This window comes from Malaclemys terrapin, chromosome 25 (assembly GCF_027887155.1).
Source record: "Malaclemys terrapin pileata isolate rMalTer1 chromosome 25, rMalTer1.hap1, whole genome shotgun sequence".
Taxonomy (NCBI): Eukaryota; Metazoa; Chordata; order Testudines; family Emydidae; genus Malaclemys; species Malaclemys terrapin.
Genome location: NC_071529.1, coordinates 4,564,604 through 4,581,542, shown reverse-complemented (window position 1 = coordinate 4,581,542; position 16,939 = coordinate 4,564,604). Strand labels below are relative to the sequence as shown.

Here is a 16,939-nt window from a genome sequence, read left to right as displayed (position 1 = left end):
GCGGCGGCCATCTTGGATGTGGGCAGATAGCTCCGGGGTCTGTCTACGCCTGCGCAGTGTGCGTCGGTACCCTGACTGGTCACAGCGCCCAGATGCCGGCGGAGAAGATGGCGGTGGACGGGCCGGAGCAGGTGAGAGACCCCGGGGGGTGCGGGGCGGGGGTGGCTGAGGAGCGGCGCAGCCCGGCCGGGCGGAGGGGGCCGTGGGGGCTCGTCCTGCCCTCGGGGCGGCTCCGCGGAGCCGGGGGCCGCGTTCTGCTGAGTCAGGCCGGGGGGGTCTAGGGGAGAATCGGTGGTTGGGTGATGCGGGGGCGGGGGGATAGTGGGGAGGGATGGGGGCGGAGGGGGAGGGATGAGGGAGGGGAACCGGGGGGGGGTGAGGGGAAGGAGGAGGAAGAGGAGGGATGGGGGCGGGGGGGAGGAGGAGGGATGGGGTGGTAGGGGGAGGTGGGATGGGAGGGAGGAAGAGGAGGGATGGGGTGGCAGGGGGAGGAGAATCGGGGGTGAGGGAGGAAGAGGACGGATGGGGGTCGGGGGGAGGAAGAGGGATGGGGTGGCAGGGGGAGGTGGGATGGGAGGGAGGAAGAGGAGGGATGGGGCGGGGGGGAGGAAGAGGGATGGGGTGGCAGGGGGAGGTGGGATGGGAGGGAGGAAGAGGAGGGATGGGGCGGGGGGGAGGAAGAGGGATGGGGTGGCAGGGGGAGGTGGGATGGGAGGGAGGAAGAGGAGGGATGGGGCGGGGGGGAGGAAGAGGGATGGGGTGGCAGGGGGAGGTGGGATGGGAGGGAGGAAGAGGAGGGGGCGGGGGGGAGGTGGGATGGGAGGGAGGAAGAGGAGGGATGGGGGCGGGGGGGAGGAAGAGGGATGGGGTGGCAGGGGGAGGTGGGATGGGAGGGAGGAAGAGGAGGAATGGGGGGGGGGTTGTTGCAGATGCTTGTGCAGAAGGGAGGGGGAAACAGCTCCTCCCTCGCCAGTGGGGCCCAGCCCCCTTGGGTGGGCTGCCTTGGATCTCAGTGCCTGCTCCCTGCACGGTGGGGCTGGGTCCCCTTCCCGTGGCCCCAGGGCTGCCCACAGAGCTTCTCACACCCACCAGCTCCTGTCCACTTTGGATTCTTTGCCTGAGATTGGAGCAGCCGGATCCCCCGAGAGTTTGGGGGGCTCCCCGGAAGTGAACAGAGCCCTGGCCTGCACCCGCCTTGTGGGGCTGGGGCTCCTTGGAGCCTGGTGGCTGCAGATGTCACTTTAGTTATGCTGGGGCCGCCTCCTATCCTTTCTGTGTGGAAGGGGCCTGTGGACCGGGCTGAACCTGCCTGCACCGGAAGCTGTCTCTGAAGGCCGTTCGGATGTGAGCGGCGCTGCGCCCCACTCGGTCAGAGGGTCTCTGGGGAGCCCTGGAGCTGCCTTTGCGGGGCCCTGAACTCCAGCTGGGCTGTGGCTCAGAGGGTAGAGGGCAGAGGCTCTGGGTTCGTTTGATAGCTGGCAGCCAGCACAGGGGGCTGTTCTGCCAGACCCGTGGACGCCACCCAGCCACTGCTCCTCTGGAGAACGAGCAGCACCTCCCCTCCCGCGGGTAGGAGCCCCCCCGTTCTCGCGCCGAGGGGCTCCCCTGGGCCAATGGACGTGTCCTGACGTGTGCTCTCTCTGCAGATGGAGATGGATGAAGGCAAAGGGGGGACAGGTCTCCGCCAATACTACCTGTCCAAGATCGAGGAGCTGCAGGTGAGCTGCATTGTGGGGGCTCTCTGGCCACAGGGAGTGGGGTCTGGGCTGGGGCACCGTCTCTACCAGATGGGTGGCCGGAGGGGCTGGTCTGGGGGTGCTGAGGAAGCGCATTCTGGTTTGCGGTGGGGGTGGTACCATCTCTGCTGGGCAGCTCTTCTGTAGGGCTTCTGAGGGTACCAGCAGCCTCTTCCAAGCGATTCCAGTCCGTGCTCAGTGACAGCATCTCTGTCAGTGGGGCTGGGGCCTCAGAGGGCTCCCAGCAGGAGGTGCAGGTTGGGACCCAGGAACTAGCAGGCAGATGCAGGGCCTTCCTAGGGTGGTGTTTCTTGCCGTCAGTGGCAGGTGTCTCCAAAGCCAGCTGGCCTGACTCTGCGGAAGGCAGGGCTAGATGGGGCTGTTTTGGCCGTTGGTTCTCAGAGCAGAGCGGCGCATGCCCAATAACAGATTGGGAAGGGGGCCCCTTGCCCAGGTTTCAGGGTGTCAGGGTTGGCGGTGGTATCCCCACTCCTGCAGCAGGGACAAAGTGACGAGCAAACCCCTTCAAAGGGGAAATGTTCCTTGTTCCTGGCATAGAGGGGAGGCCGTTAGTCTGGCTTTGGGTGCAGACCACGTGGTAAGAGACGCTCAGAGCTGGTTCCATTCCCGTTCCAGTGCCGGCTGCTTTCCCGAGCGGTTCACGCTGGAGATGCTGGGGAGGACTTGGTGCAAGGGCTGCTGTAGTGACGGGCGTGAGGCGGGAACAGTGGCCTAGCGCTCCCCAGGGAGGCATCTGCGCATTGCCCACTGGAGACGCTTGGGCACTTCCTTGCTGCTAGACTGGTGGTTAGCCCGTGTTCAGGAGCGAGCCGACCAGAGCGAGGTGCCGTGCTGGGGCCGGTTGTACAGGGGGACCCCTGGGCTCGTGTGGGCTTATCCCTTCCCCCTCTCCCCAAAGCTCATCGTGAACGAGAAGAGCCAGAATCTCCGCCGCCTGCAAGCGCAGAGGAACGAGCTGAATGCCAAAGGTAGGGCTCCCGCCGGCCTCCCTCTCCTCCTCAACCTCCCCCGCCTCGTCCACCTCCCCCGCGCTCGGCTCCCGCTGGCCTCCCTCTCCTCCTCCACCTCCCCCGCCTCGTCCACCTTCCCCGCGCTTGGCTCCCGCTGGCCTCCCCCGCCTCGTCCACCTTCCCCGCGCTCGGCTCCCGCCGGCCTCCCTCTCCTCCTCCACCTTCCCCGCGCTCGGCTCCCGCCGGCCTCCCTCTCCTCCTCCACCTTCCCCGCGCTCGGCTCCCGCCGGCCTCCCTCTCCTCCTCCACCTCCCCCACCTCGTCCACCTCCCCCGCGCTCGGCTCCCGCTGGCCTCCCCCGCCTCGTCCACCTCCCCCGCGCTCGGCTCCCGCCGGCCTCCCTCTCCTCCTCCACCTCCCCCGCGCTCGGCTCCCGCCGGCCTCCCCCGCCCCGTCCCCATTCCGTGTGCTCTATTCCCCCTGAATTGGTGCTTTGAAAACAAGAATGTGACGTCCCCTGCCCGGGGGGGGGGGACCTGCTGGGTGGGATGCAAAAGGTGTCCAGAGCGTACCATGAGAGGGAGGGTTGGATTGTTCCCCATTCTGCCAGGGAGGGAGGCTGGGTGATCTCTTGGGTTCCCGGTAGTCGCAGCGGGACAGCCGGGCACCCCGCTCCCGAGGCATGCTCTCCCAGGGATACGAAGGCAGGGTGCTGGCTCTGACACCTGGCTGAGACGGAAGCCGGTGCTGACTCCGGAGCATGGCTTCTGTGTCCCCGGGGGCTGGGCTGGCGCATGTGGGGAGTTGGCAGCGCCTGCCCCCTCTCAGTTAATGGCCTGCCCTGAAAATGCCCTCTCTGCGTGGGCCCTCTGAGCGGCGGCTGGCCTGTGCGCCCCGTGGTGGGCAGGCAGGGCTGGGGCTCACGGCTCCTTGTTGCGCTGCAGTACGCCTGTTGCGGGAGGAGCTGCAGCTGCTGCAGGAGCAGGGCTCCTACGTCGGCGAGGTGGTGCGGGCCATGGATAAGAAGAAGGTGCTTGTCAAGGTACGGAGCTGGGGCGCTGCTTCCCAGGGCCGAGCGGTGCGTTTTGTTGGGCTGTGGAACCGTCTCGGCCCAGTGGGCGGGACGGGGTATTAGAAAAGGCTTGAGCAGGAGCAGCCCCCCCCCCCCCGAGCCCCTGGGCACTTTGCTGGGCTCTTCTTCCCCCTGTGGGGTTTGTGGGGGCTGTGCCCACCGGCTGGGGATGGGGGGGGAGGGGGGCTGTGCCCGCCGGCTGGGGATGAGTGGGCGGGGGGGAGGGGGGCTGTGCCCGCCGGCTGGGGATGAGTGGGCGGGGGGGGCTGTGCCCGCCGGCTGGGGATGAGTTGGGGGGGGGGGGGCTGTGCCCACCAGCTGGGAACGGACGGGGGAGGCTGTGTGCACGCGCTGGAGTGGGGCGGGGGGAGAGCTGCGTGTGCTACCCCAGCCCCACCCCACAGGTCTCTGCTCTCTGTGTTCCAGGTTCACCCAGAAGGGAAGTTTGTGGTGGATGTTGATAAAAACATTGACATCAATGATGTGAGTACCAGGCCCCCGGTGAACCCACCCTTGGAGCAGCACGCCCCGTGCTGGGGGAGGAGGGGGGCAGCTTGGCCGCAGCTGCCTTGTGCCTGTCGTCGGCAGGCTGCCGGGGGCAGCAGAGGTCCCACCAGCTGCTGCTGCCCAGCCCGGCCACACCCCTGCCCCAGCAGCTGCCCCGCGGCCCAGCTCTTGCTGGGGAGGTGCCCAGGCTGGGTGCATAGGCCGGGGCGCTGCGAGTGCTGAAGGTGAGGGGGGCCGGCGGTGAGCGCCTGCCCGTCTGTCTCCACAGGTGACCCCGAACTGCCGCGTGGCGCTGAGGAACGACAGCTACACGCTCCACAAAATCCTGCCCAACAAAGTGGACCCACTGGTGTCCCTGATGATGGTGGAGAAGGTCCCAGACTCCACCTACGAGATGATTGGCGGCTTGGACAAGCAGATCAAGGAGATTAAGGAAGTGATCGAGCTGCCCGTCAAACACCCGGAGCTCTTTGAGGCCCTGGGGATCGCCCAGCCCAAGGCAAGCGCTCTCCGGGGCAGGACTCCCAGCACGTGCCCTGCCACCCGCCACGGGGAGGGGACTCTGCCAGCCCTGGGCAGCTCAGATCTGCTGCTTAGAACTGAGCAGAACACAGCCCTGCACTGCTGGGGCTGGTGCTCTTCACACGTGCTCTGCCAGGCTTCCGGGCGAGGCTGGCAGGGAGAAGGGAGCCCTCTCCCTTCCCTGGATGGTTCCCACCACCCCATGGAGCGGGGAGGGGAAGGAGATTTGTTACCAGTTCCCAGTAATGGGGACGACGGAGCAGCTCCCACTCTTCCCTGTGACTTGTCCAGTTCTCTGGCTGTGCCGGGGGAGGGAGCAGGGAACCAGTCACTGAGTGGGTGGGATCCCAGTGCCTGCCAAAGGAGAGGCTCAGCCCCTGTGCACTCCCCTGCAATGCCAGCTGGGGGGAGGGACGGCTGCTCGAAGGGCCTAGATGCTCCGAGTGGGAAGCAGCTGTGACGGCCCTTTTCCCTGCCAGAGCCCAGCACAGCTCCCTGCTGGCAGGGCCAGGGCCAGGGCCAAGGGTGGGTACGCGTCTCCTGCCTCAGCCCTGCATGAGGGATGGCAGCTCCTCGCCCATGTGGAGGAGGGGGTGAGCCTCAGGGAATGCAGCAGCTTCCTAGCACAGCGCCCCCTGCTGCCCTTGCCGGAGGAGGCAGAGCTTGAGCAGCCCCCCAGTGAACTGCGTCCTCATGGCACGAATCCTTGAGTGCGCCGCAAGCCTGGTCCGTCCCCACCTGCCCAAAGCCAGGCTCCCCCCATCTGGCAGCACTGGGCATGGCTCTGGCAGCTGCTCCCCAGGCGTGTGGTCCTGGACGCATGGCTTGGGCCCCGTCCTACTGGGCCCTGGATGGGGTTTATGAGTAAATCACCCACTAGGTGGCACCAAATGCCCATGTCTGTGACGGGCTGTGCAGTGCAGCTCCTGCACCGAACGCCTCGGCTAACGACGCTGGCCTGGCCATTGCAGGGCGTGCTGCTGTACGGACCGCCCGGCACCGGGAAGACCCTGCTCGCCAGGGCTGTGGCTCACCACACTGACTGTACCTTCATCCGTGTCTCGGGCTCGGAACTGGTGCAGAAGTTCATTGGCGAGGGTAAGTGTGGATGTGGGAACGGGGGTGGGGTGGGAGATGTGCGTTTAACCCCCCCATCCCCAAGCTATCCCTCTGCGGAGCCCTGGTGGCAGGTCACAGGGGCAGGGGGCGGTGTGGCCCCCTCACGGCTGCAGCCATGGGGCCCGTGTTCTTGTTCTGAAGGGCTGGGGCCAGGGGGGATAAAATACAATGGTTACAAAAACCCTATGAAATGGGATTAGGTGCTGTAATGAAATACATTTTTCTCTTTAAAAAGAACATGAAATTATAAAATTCAAGTTGAAATTATCCCGGCCTGTGTTCAGGTCAAAGAGTGTAATTATCAACGTTTCAATAATCAATATGGTGCATCTCAGGAGCTTTCAGAAGTGACTGCTTCCTTTGTGTAATCAATCGAGCCGTTTTAAATGCAAAACACATTTGACAACCTGAATGTTTCTGCCAGCCAGAGTTATTTATTGAACTGAGACAGGTTTAAAATGCTGGTTTTGTACATTTAAGCGAAATCCAGTTGCCAGCCAAATGCAGCTTGACCCCAATCCCGAGTCAAGGAATTGGCTAGTAAATAACTGAGTCCTTTGCCGTTTTCGAACGTCAAAGTGCAACAGTCGAGGAGCTGGAAACGAAACGTGCAGAGAGCTCGTGTGTTGGCCTGGCAGCCCCGAGCACAGAGGAAAGGCAGTATTGGTTGGCCAGGTGACACGTGGAATGGTTATACCAGCCCATGAGTATGAACCTAGGTGCAGGAAAATAGCTACAGGACAAGTGCAAACCAAGATTGCAATCAGTGATTTAAATCAGTCCCTCGTGTGTGCATGGCCCGCAGCCAAGCCCTGTGCTGACGCCTCTCGCCCGTACCTGGTGGCACTCCTCAGGCCGGGCCCGTGCCCTCAGGGGGCGCCATGGGCCCAGCCCCAGGGCTGCGCTGACCAGCGCGTAGCAGGAGCCCTCCGTCCCTGCAGTGAGAACGGGGCCGGGGCTCAGCCCTGGGGCTGCAGAGCTGTGGGGGGCTGTGCGCTGTCCTACGGCAGAGCGTTCAGGGGCCCCTCTGCTTTGCCCTCAGGCGCGCGCATGGTGCGGGAGCTCTTTGTGATGGCCAGGGAACACGCACCCTCCATTATCTTCATGGACGAGATAGACTCCATTGGCTCCTCGCGCCTGGAGGGCGGCTCCGGGGGGGACAGCGAGGTGCAACGCACCATGCTGGAGCTCCTCAACCAGCTTGATGGCTTCGAGGCCACGAAGAACATTAAGGTGCGTAGAGCCTGGCGTGACTTCTGGCGAGTCTCACCCCCGGGGCTAGGCCGGCACCCCTCCCCCAGGCTCAGGGGAGGAGGGGAGTCGGCTGCCCCGTTTCCCAGCTGGGAGCTGAAGCCAGGTGGCTTGGCATGGCTCGCCCCCCAAGCCTCTCACTGCGGGATAAAGCCCCAGCTCCTGTGCAGTGACAGCCTCCTCCCTTGCAGGTGATCATGGCCACTAACCGCATAGACATCCTGGACTCTGCTCTGCTGCGCCCAGGCCGCATCGACAGGAAGATCGAGTTCCCGCCTCCAAATGAAGAGGTAATGGGGGCGTTCCCCTGTGGCAGGCCCCTCCCCCTGCGGGCCAGGGCCAAACTCTGTTTCTGTAGTGTCATGGCACTGAAAGGGTCTGAGTCCCAGCCTGGCCCCCCAGACATTCTCCCCCCCCTGTGCTGGCTGTTCCCTGACCTCTTGGCCCTCACCCCCCCTTGCTGGGGCTCTCCCCACAGGCTCGCCTAGACATTCTCAAGATCCACTCTCGGAAAATGAACCTGACGCGGGGGATCAACCTGCGTAAAATTGCAGAGCTAATGCCAGGAGCGTCGGGGGCCGAGGTGAAGGTGAGTAGCTGGGCCTGGAGCCCTCTAGGCCGGTGGGACAGGGAGCAGCTGCTCCTGATTAGCTCTGGAGGGGGATTTGAGCCAGGACTAGCTTCTGTTGAGCTGTCGCGTGCCTGTTCCAGGGGCAGGCTGGGGCCCTTTCGGGCTGTGCTGAGCACACTGCGTTCCCCTGGAGGGATGGAGTGGATGCAGCAGGCAGATCGCCAGGAGACGTACAGGACTCCTCTGTCACACGCTGCCCGTCTACCGGGGAACTGCTTTCCCCATGTGAGGCTGGGCGGATGGGGGGGGGGGGGGACTGTGTAGAAAAGGGAGTGACTGTTCTTCCTTGCTCTTGTGCCCTTGCAGGGGGTGTGCACGGAAGCCGGCATGTACGCCCTGAGGGAGAGGAGGGTGCATGTTACACAGGAAGATTTTGAAATGGCCGTAGCCAAGGTACAATGCGCCTCGTGCTGCCCCAGCAGCGGGTGGGGGCGGTGGCTTCAGTGCACCGGCTTCAGTGCACCAGGCGCTTTAAGGGACCAACTGCAGGCTCTTCTGTTCCTCTGGGCTGCTGGCCATGCCCCCGGTCCAGCTGGAAGTGGCTGTCCTGCCAGAGAAGGGGGACAGCCCCCCCGCCCTCCCCGAGACTGAAGGCTGGGGCCATTCAGAGCTGCAGGGACTGCCAGAGACCAGCCCTGTTCTCCCCGAAAGGGGGGCCCGGGGAGAGAGAGGCTGAAGGAATGCAAAGAAATGAGGGACCCCCAGGAGGTAGATGGAGGCTGCTTATGCGCCCGTCCCCATGCTGCTGAAACAAGGGCCCACAATAATACCCCATGGGGGACTTTCACCCCATGCCCCTTTGGCCAGGAGTTCCACAGGTACCAGCACCACTCAAGTGGTAAAATCAGAAATCCCCCTGGCTCTGCCTCTGCCGTGGCAGGCCCAGGTGCTGGTAGCGTCCCAGTCTGCTCCCTCAGGCAGATCCTAGGTTCCCAGTTCTGTGCTGGCCGCTCCGGAATGGCGCTGCCTGTGGCCGAGTCGCCATGTGAAGTGAGAGCGGCGGAGAGGGGAGTTAACTGGCTTTAGAGGCAACCCCTGGGGCCTCCCTTCTGCACAGAGACGCTGCTGCTCTAGGGGGCCAGCCTGGGGCACCCTGCTCCCCAGCAGTTGTTTTCTTCCCTGAGTCTGTGCACGTTGGGGGGTGGGATTTTACTGCTGCTGTCACTGCCCTGTCTTTGGTGAATGCCAAAGGGACTGCAGCCTAGACAGTGCCGCACCCTAAGCTGGAGTACAGGCTCCTGCCCCTGCCTGGAGGGGGCACCAGGAAGGATCCCTGCAAGGCAGGCCCAGCCTGGTTCCTGCCCCGGGCGGGGATCAGGACAGTGGCAGAGGAAGCATGCAGGTGACCTCAGGCCGGGGCTGAGTGCCAGAAGTAGGGCCTAACCCTTCCCTTCTTCCCCTGCCCAGGTGATGCAGAAAGACAGCGAGAAGAACATGTCCATCAAGAAGCTCTGGAAGTAACCGGGGGCCTGACCCCCTCACCTTTTCTTTAATAAAGCTCTGTGCTGGCTGAGTTACCCCCCCAGACTCTGGCTGTTGAGGGGAGGGATATTAACAGGGGAGAGCTGCCTCTGCTCCTGCCAGCGGCTGGGAACCCTCACTCCCCCTTAGGTTACAGGGCAAGGCGCCTAGGCTGGGTGATGGGGACTGAACAGCCAGCAGTGAGTTTCCAGCCAGGGCTTGGTGCAGTCTGTTCTCGCCCTGCCTTTAACAGCCGAAGCCCAGGCTGTGAGATGGGCTCCAGCTGGACTTTGGCCTGCGTCCACTGCGGGGATGTGCGGCTGTGGAAGGAGGGAAGTATTGACACTGTTACTCCCTTGGCCTTTGAGCTCCTGTTTCCTGGCTGCAGCCAGGGACCAGAGGGGGACTCTGCTCCAGCTGCCTCCTCCCCCCTCTGGTTACCCTTGGGGCAGGGCTGTGTCTGTGCAGCTGGTGGTGAGGAAGGAGACACTGGCACAAGCTGCTGCTAAAATGTTTTTATTAGAAAATATCCAACCCAGACAAAATGGTTACAAGAGCAAGCGGCCCAAGCCTCACTGCCAGCCCCTGCCTGCCTAATTCTAACATGCAGGGCTGCCCTGCCCCCCAGGAGACTGCCCCTGTTCCCTCCTGCCAGGGCAGCATAAGGGGCAGGGCTGGGGCTAAGGCACATGGGAGAGCCCAGCTCACGGTGTCACCTTTGTTGGAACAGAGACACTGGCTTCTCCCCTTGGTCTAGTCCTATGTGCACTGCCCTGAGTAATGGAGTCTGCAGGCAGTTGGCAGAGCCGCCTCTTCCGGCCCCTGCCCCAGCAGCCCCCCATGCGCTGGATGTGAGAAGAGGGAGGCTGGAACATTCAGCTGATTGTCAGAGACTCAGACTAAGTGAACCCATTGCATAGGTTTAGGCGTGAGCGCAGGACTGGGGGAAACCTCGTCTATTAATCAAATACAAACCCACTGTACAAAAGGCTTCGTTTTATAAACCCTGCTCACAAACATAGTGCAAAACACAACGCCAGCTCGGCCGGCCTTTGGAATGGACAAAGCTTTGGTTTCAAAAGTGCCAGCTGCTGCCTGCCCACTGCGTGCAGGGGAGAGGCTGGCACGGGCTCAGGGGGAAGCAGGCGAAGCCCTTGGCCTCCCAGGGCTGAAGCTCAGGAGCCCGAGAGCTGTTGTGACGGTCTGGCCGCATCGCTCAGTATGGAGAAGTGCCTAGGAGACCCCTTGGCTTTAGCTAGGGAGAGCTCGTACCCTCTGGTCAGCGACTCCAGCAAGGCTCTGGCCCAGGCAGGCAGGGGAGGAGGGGAAAGCTCTGGTTCCCAGGGAAGGGGCACCGAGCCTGCAATGAACACTACGGGGAGAGGCGCGAAGGCAGCAAGTTAGGCCAGTAATGCAGTAAAGGGGCTGGAATGAAGAGTGGCAGGGAAAAGGCAGAGGCTGCACCCCGTGCCTTTGGCGAGAACACCAACTCAGAGAAGCCGCGGGGCTGGGAGCCCCTGGGGACACTAGAGGCTCAGAGCTTTGTGCAAGTGCTGTATTTCGTTCCAGTCAGATGTACCGTCAGGCTCAGGCACTCAAGGAGAGCGCCGAGCCCCCGAGCCGTGCCCAGACCATTAGGTGAGGCGAATCCCAAGCACTTGTTCCAGTTCCTGTCTGCGCTGCTGAACCTGAAAGGCACAAGAGGCGCAAGGTGGGACGGGGCCTGGGAGAAGAGCAGGGCTGGCTGGGGGAGCATTGGATGGGCACAGGCTCTCTTGCCCCTCCGGGGCATTCTCCACTTCTGAGGGTCTCACTGGCATGGAAGCAGGAACCTGAGCTCAGCCGCCACTCAAGAACCGCAGCACCAAGCCGAGGCTCCGGTGCTGGGAAGGGGGAGGTACGTTCCCTGACTGCTCAGGATTTTAGACAGCAGGCCTGAAGCCCCCCCACCCATGCTCACTGCTCTGGCCCTGGATTCAGGCCATTCCCACAGCATGCTGTGGGGCAGATCCTACCTAATCCAGACCTCCCAGAGCTCTCCACCCTTGAGTCCTTCCTCAGGGGGAGGACTCCAGTACCTGCCGCCTCCCTAGGCAGCTGAGAGTGAAACCCACAGGGCTGGGTCACTGTCATGCCCGCCCAGTGAAACTGACCAGGGTCTTGTCAGGTTCACTGCTGGCTGGGAAGCAGCCTGCTCGAGAAGGGCAGGGACAGAGCTCTGGGGGGTGGGGGAAATGGGAGGGGCTGAGCACTGATCCTTCAGAAACCGCCCAGTTCCCAGCTGGACGTCCCAGACCTGGCTCGGCTCCAGGGTGGGACAGGTTTGAACCCCGGGCTCACAGGAAAAAGGGCAGAGTGACCGGAACCTGGGGCTCTGCCCACCCCTCTGGCATTCACTGGGAAGATCTAAGGGGCCAACCCAAGGAGCCTAGTCCGCGTGGCAAGAATCCCCACCTTGGCAAAGATGTGCCTCCCCGCAGCCTCCTGCGCCCAAGGCTGATGGTAGAAGTCTGCTCGTCTCTCCTCCTCGGGGTTCCCAATCACGTCTGTTATGATCTGCATCACAGCATGGGGAGGAGGAGATAGTCAGTGGGATGCAGACTGCTGGGCTCATGGGCAGCTGCTGCCATCCCAGGGCCCACAGCAGGCTTCCCGGACACCCCACCCCTGCCAGCACGATCGCACGTCCCGCAGGGCAGGGCGCGCATCCGGGGGGAGACACCCCATGGCTGCTGGGCTGGCTACTGCACTGGGCAGCGTGGGCCCCATGCTGCAGGGGGCTGTTACTGCATTACCCTGCACGGTAATGCCAGGCCCCAGCCCCTGTTCAGCAGCAACTCGGCTCTCCAGTGGGGCCCCAGCTGTACCTTGAGGTCCCTCCTCTGGGATTTGATCCATTCCTGAATGAAGTCCTGCGGGTTGTTGCTGAAGCTCAGCATGAAATCTCGCTGTGTCTTCAGCTGGTTGATGGACTCAATGGTCTCGTGGATCTAGCAAGAGAAAGCGGGTGAGACGGACCCAGCCGGGACAGGGCTGGCTTGGCCGTTTTGCTTGCAATTGTCTGTAAAAGGCTCCAAGCACGGGGGAGAGGCTGGGCAGGGACCCAAGGAAGGCTCAGCAAGAAATGAGCGTAGCCCTCTCCCTCCTGGTGCCAAGGCTCAGGAACACATGGGGTAGCAGCGCAGCATAAAGCCAGGCCCAAGTCCCTGGAGCTGAGGTGCAGAGGGGTTAACCCGCCCCCCAGCCTACCGTCGGACACAGAGGGAGCCTCCTCCCCCATCTTCTAGGGCAGTGGTTCCCAAACTTTAACAGCCCACAACCCCCTTTCACTAAATTGTGAAATCTCGTGAACCCCCTCCTAAAAATGAATATTTCCAGGGATTTACGTTTAAATTTCCTCAGTGTGATGGATGCCCAACTGCCGGACCCCGCTCTTCCTGGGGCTTGGGCTGGGGTTCAGGCTGATGGGGGCAGGGCTCGGGCTGCCAGCCTCAACTGCCCAGCCCCGCTCTCCCTGGGGCTCGGGTGTCTGCCCTGCAACCGGGTCCCACCTGCTGTCTCCAATGCCATTAGCCTCTGTCCGCCATTAGTGAAATTTTTCTGGCGAACCCCCTGTAACGTTCTGCGAACCCCCAGGGGTTCGCAAACCCCAGTTTGGGAACCACTGTTCTAGGGGTTAGACTCTCCCCTGGCAGCTAGCACCAGGGATTCCAGTTCCCAGCCCCGACTCCTTCCTTAATCCTACCCTGCATGGCCGGACCCCGGGCAAGCGGCTCTGGACTCCCAGGGCAGGGCTGGCTAGGCCAGCCTGCGGAGCACAGCATGACAACGGGAAAGGAGGAGGGTCAGGGGAGCCCGCACCGGGACTGAATCTCGCTCACTCGCTCGGTGAGAGGCTGCTGGCCTGCGGCCCAAGTGCCCTGCTCCCTGTCTGCTGGCCTGGCACGCAGCTCAGATGGTGCAGTGAATCCGACCAGGGGCCCATTTCCTGCTCCCCTCGGTGGCCAGCTGCAGCCCAATGGCTTGGCACACCGAGGGGCCCAGTGCAGTGCATAGCTCCAAGCTAGAAGCGGCAGATTCCCGCCCAAGACTCAGGTGCTGTGCAGGCCTTGCCCAGAGCCGGGATCTCAGCCGTTACTCAAACAACAGGGATCTAACCCATATGGGGGAGGGGGAAGCTTGAAAACATGAATCGGGGTGACTGGTGCAGCAACATCTGCCTGAGTCTGCTGACAGCCTGATACCAGTTCTCCCCTTCGCAGCCCTTCCGCCCTCCAGGTGGGTAGCTCCATGTCCGCCCTGGGGACTCTCTCGCTGCTGCAGACACCCCCAGCTGATGGGCTCACCCCACGATGCAGACATGCCCCAGCCCCCACTGGCAATAGAGAGCTCAGGCCTGTCGAACTGGAAGCATGGGGAGAGCAGACAAGAAAGAATTTTTAACGGCTCCCTCCGGCTGCCTGGTCCCTGCTCCCAAGCAGCCCCCAACCCCCATCCATTGGGCACCCCATTAGCATCTCCCTGCCTGGGCTGGGGGCGAGCTGCCAGCAGGCCTGGGGGCTGCATGCTGCATTGCGCTCTGGGACATGGAGCCTTCTGCACTGACTGGCCACCCTGCAGCAAGCCAGGACCCCAGCCATTCACAGCCTCAACTCCGCCACTCGCCACAGCAGGACTCCTGCTCTCTACAGACGGGCCAAGGACTGGGCCGCCCCAAACCTTGGTATCCAGGGAGGCGATTTCCTGCTGGTTGGTGGTGGAGGCCAGGAAGTTGCTCATCTGAGCTTTCAGGGGGTCATCCACCTCGACATCAATGTCGTAGCAGGCTGTCTTCTTCTGGTCGTTGGGATCCACGCTGGGGGGGGGAGGGGAGGATGGCGGTTAGGGCCCACACCTGGCACTTTGCAAACAGCAGCCAGTCCCCCAGCTGGAGACATGGTCACATGCAGCCCCACCCCCCACAAAACCAGCCTGTCAAGAAACAGAATGAGCTGCACAGAGGTCACCACACCCTGGGGCCAGGCTGGAACCGGTGCTCTGGCCCCATCCCCTGACCTCCTCCAGCCGATGCCATCCGTTCCCATCTCCCGCTCCAGAGCCAGCCAGTCCTACTCATCCCCCAACCCCGCGTACACAGCCCATCCGTTCCCATCTCTCGCTCCAGAGCCAGCCAGTCCTGCCCATCCCCCCCAACCCCACATACACAGCCCATCCGTTCCCATCTCCCGCTCCAGAGCCAGCCAGTCCTGCCCACCCCCCACAACCCCGCGTACACAGCCCATCCGTTCCCATCTCCCACTCCAGAGCCAGCCAGTCCTGCCCACCCCTCCCCCAACCCCGCGTACACAGCCCATCCGTTCCCATCTCCCACTCCAGAGCCAGCCACTCCTGCTCATCCCCCCACAACCCCGCGTACACAGCCCATCCGTTCCCATCTCCCACTCCAGAGCCAGCCACTCCTGCTCATCCCCCAACCCCGCGTACACAGCCCATCCGTTCCATCTGCCACTCCAGAGCCAGCCAGTCCTGCCCATCCCCCCCAACCCCGCGTACACAGCCCATCCGTTCCCATCTCCCACTCCAGAGCCAGCCAGTCCTGCCCATCCCTCCCCCAACCCCGCGTACACAGCCCATCCGTTCCCATCGCCCGCTCCAGAGCCAGCCACTCCTGCCCATCCCCCAACCCCGTGTACACAGCCCATCCGTTCCCATCTCCCGCTCCAGAGCCAGCCAGTCCTGCCCATCCCCCCAACCCCGCGTACACAGCCCATCCGTTCCCATCTCCCCTCCAGAGCCAGCCAGTCCTGCCCACCCCCCAACCCCGCGTACACAGCCCATCCGTTCCCATCTCCCCTCCAGAGCCAGCCAGTCCTGCCCATCCCCCCCAACTCCGCGTACACAGCCCATCCGTTCCCATCTCTCGCTCCAGAGCCAGCCAGTCCTGCCCATCCCCCCCAACCCCGCGTACACAGCCCATTCGTTCCCATCTCCCGCTCCAGAGCCAGCCAGTCCTGCCCACCCCCCACAACCCCGCGTACACAGCCCATCCGTTCCCATCTCTCGCTCCAGAGCCAGCCAGTCCTGCCCACCCCTCCCCCAACCCCGCGTACACAGCCCATCCGTTCCCATCTCTCGCTCCACAGCCAGCCAGTCCTGCCCATCCCTCCCAACCCCGCGTACACAGCCCATCCGTTCCCATCTCCCACTCCAGAGCCAGCCAGTCCTGCCCATCCCCCAACCCCACGTACACAGCCCATCCGTTCCCATTTCCCGCTCCAGAGCCAGCCAGTCCTACTCATCCCCCAACCCCGCGTACACAGCCCATCCGTTCCCATCTCTCGCTCCAGAGCCAGCCAGTCCTGCCCATCCCCCCCAACCCCACATACACAGCCCATCCGTTCCCATCTCCCGCTCCAGAGCCAGCCAGTCCTGCCCACCCCCCACAACCCCGCGTACACAGCCCATCCGTTCCCATCTCCCACTCCAGAGCCAGCCAGTCCTGCCCACCCCTCCCCCAACCCCGCGTACACAGCCCATCCGTTCCCATCTCCCACTCCAGAGCCAGCCACTCCTGCTCATCCCCCCACAACCCCGCGTACACAGCCCATCCGTTCCCATCTCCCACTCCAGAGCCAGCCACTCCTGCTCATCCCCCAACCCCGCGTACACAGCCCATCCGTTCCATCTGCCACTCCAGAGCCAGCCAGTCCTGCCCATCCCCCCCAACCCCGCGTACACAGCCCATCCGTTCCCATCTCCCACTCCAGAGCCAGCCAGTCCTGCCCATCCCTCCCCCAACCCCGCGTACACAGCCCATCCGTTCCCATCGCCCGCTCCAGAGCCAGCCACTCCTGCCCATCCCCCAACCCCGTGTACACAGCCCATCCGTTCCCATCTCCCGCTCCAGAGCCAGCCAGTCCTGCCCATCCCCCCAACCCCGCGTACACAGCCCATCCGTTCCCATCTCCCCTCCAGAGCCAGCCAGTCCTGCCCACCCCCCAACCCCGCGTACACAGCCCATCCGTTCCCATCTCCCCTCCAGAGCCAGCCAGTCCTGCCCATCCCCCCCAACTCCGCGTACACAGCCCATCCGTTCCCATCTCTCGCTCCAGAGCCAGCCAGTCCTGCCCATCCCCCCCAACCCCGCGTACACAGCCCATTCGTTCCCATCTCCCGCTCCAGAGCCAGCCAGTCCTGCCCACCCCCCACAACCCCGCGTACACAGCCCATCCGTTCCCATCTCTCGCTCCAGAGCCAGCCAGTCCTGCCCACCCCTCCCCCAACCCCGCGTACACAGCCCATCCGTTCCCATCTCTCGCTCCACAGCCAGCCAGTCCTGCCCATCCCTCCCAACCCCGCGTACACAGACCATCCGTTCCCATCTCCCGCTCCAGAGCCAGCCAGTCCTGCCCATCCCTCCCAACCCCACGTACACAGCCCATCCGTTCCCATCGCCCGCTCCAGAGCCAGCCAGTCCTGCCCATCCCTCCCAACCCCACGTACACAGCCCATCCGTTCCCATCTCCCGCTCCAGAGCCAGCCAGTCCTGCCCACCCCCCACAACCCCGCGTACACAGCCCATCCGTTCCCATCTCCCGCTCCAGAGCCAGCCAGTCCTGCCCACCCCTCCCCCAACCCCGCGTACACAGCCCATCCGTTCCCATCTCCC

The 16,939-nt window shown here is 63.6% G+C and overlaps 2 protein-coding genes across 2 annotated transcripts in view; one reads left to right on the top strand and one right to left on the bottom strand.

The window, feature by feature from the left end:
* The first annotated feature begins 26 nt into the window (after nt 1–26).
* PSMC5 (proteasome 26S subunit, ATPase 5) lies at nt 27–9,322 on the top strand. Its single transcript, XM_054014206.1, has 12 exons — nt 27–131; nt 1,647–1,718; nt 2,656–2,725; nt 3,652–3,749; nt 4,206–4,262; nt 4,555–4,785; nt 5,780–5,906; nt 6,970–7,160; nt 7,370–7,468; nt 7,657–7,767; nt 8,116–8,202; nt 9,217–9,322. The coding sequence occupies exons 1-12, from the start codon at nt 93–95 to the stop codon at nt 9,268–9,270; spliced, it is 1,236 nt and encodes a 411-aa protein (XP_053870181.1). The 5' UTR covers nt 27–92; the 3' UTR covers nt 9,271–9,322.
* Nucleotides 9,323–9,770: 448 nt separating this feature from the next.
* SMARCD2 (SWI/SNF related, matrix associated, actin dependent regulator of chromatin, subfamily d, member 2) overlaps nt 9,771–16,939 on the bottom strand; it is a 54,969-nt gene continuing 47,800 nt past the window's right edge. The window contains exons 10-13 of the mRNA XM_054014308.1: nt 13,990–14,125; nt 12,138–12,260; nt 11,725–11,826; nt 9,771–10,958 (exon numbers count right to left, since the gene is read on the bottom strand). Of these exons, the coding sequence (XP_053870283.1) occupies nt 10,905–10,958; nt 11,725–11,826; nt 12,138–12,260; nt 13,990–14,125 (415 nt within the window). The 3' untranslated portion in view covers nt 9,771–10,904. The remainder of the gene's footprint in view (nt 10,959–11,724; nt 11,827–12,137; nt 12,261–13,989; nt 14,126–16,939) is intronic.

What these genes read in the sequence shown, in the direction of transcription:
- PSMC5 (XM_054014206.1), top strand. Translation starts at nt 93, where the DNA reads ATGCCGGCGGAGAAGATGGCGGTGGACGGGCCGGAGCAG. An exon ending in GCAGAAGTTCATTGGCGAGG is followed by an intron (nt 5,907 to 6,969) that starts GTAAGTGTGGAT and finishes CTTTGCCCTCAG; the next exon opens with GCGCGCGCATGGTGCGGGAG. An exon ending in TTGAAATGGCCGTAGCCAAG is followed by an intron (nt 8,203 to 9,216) that starts GTACAATGCGCC and finishes TCCCCTGCCCAG; the next exon opens with GTGATGCAGAAAGACAGCGA.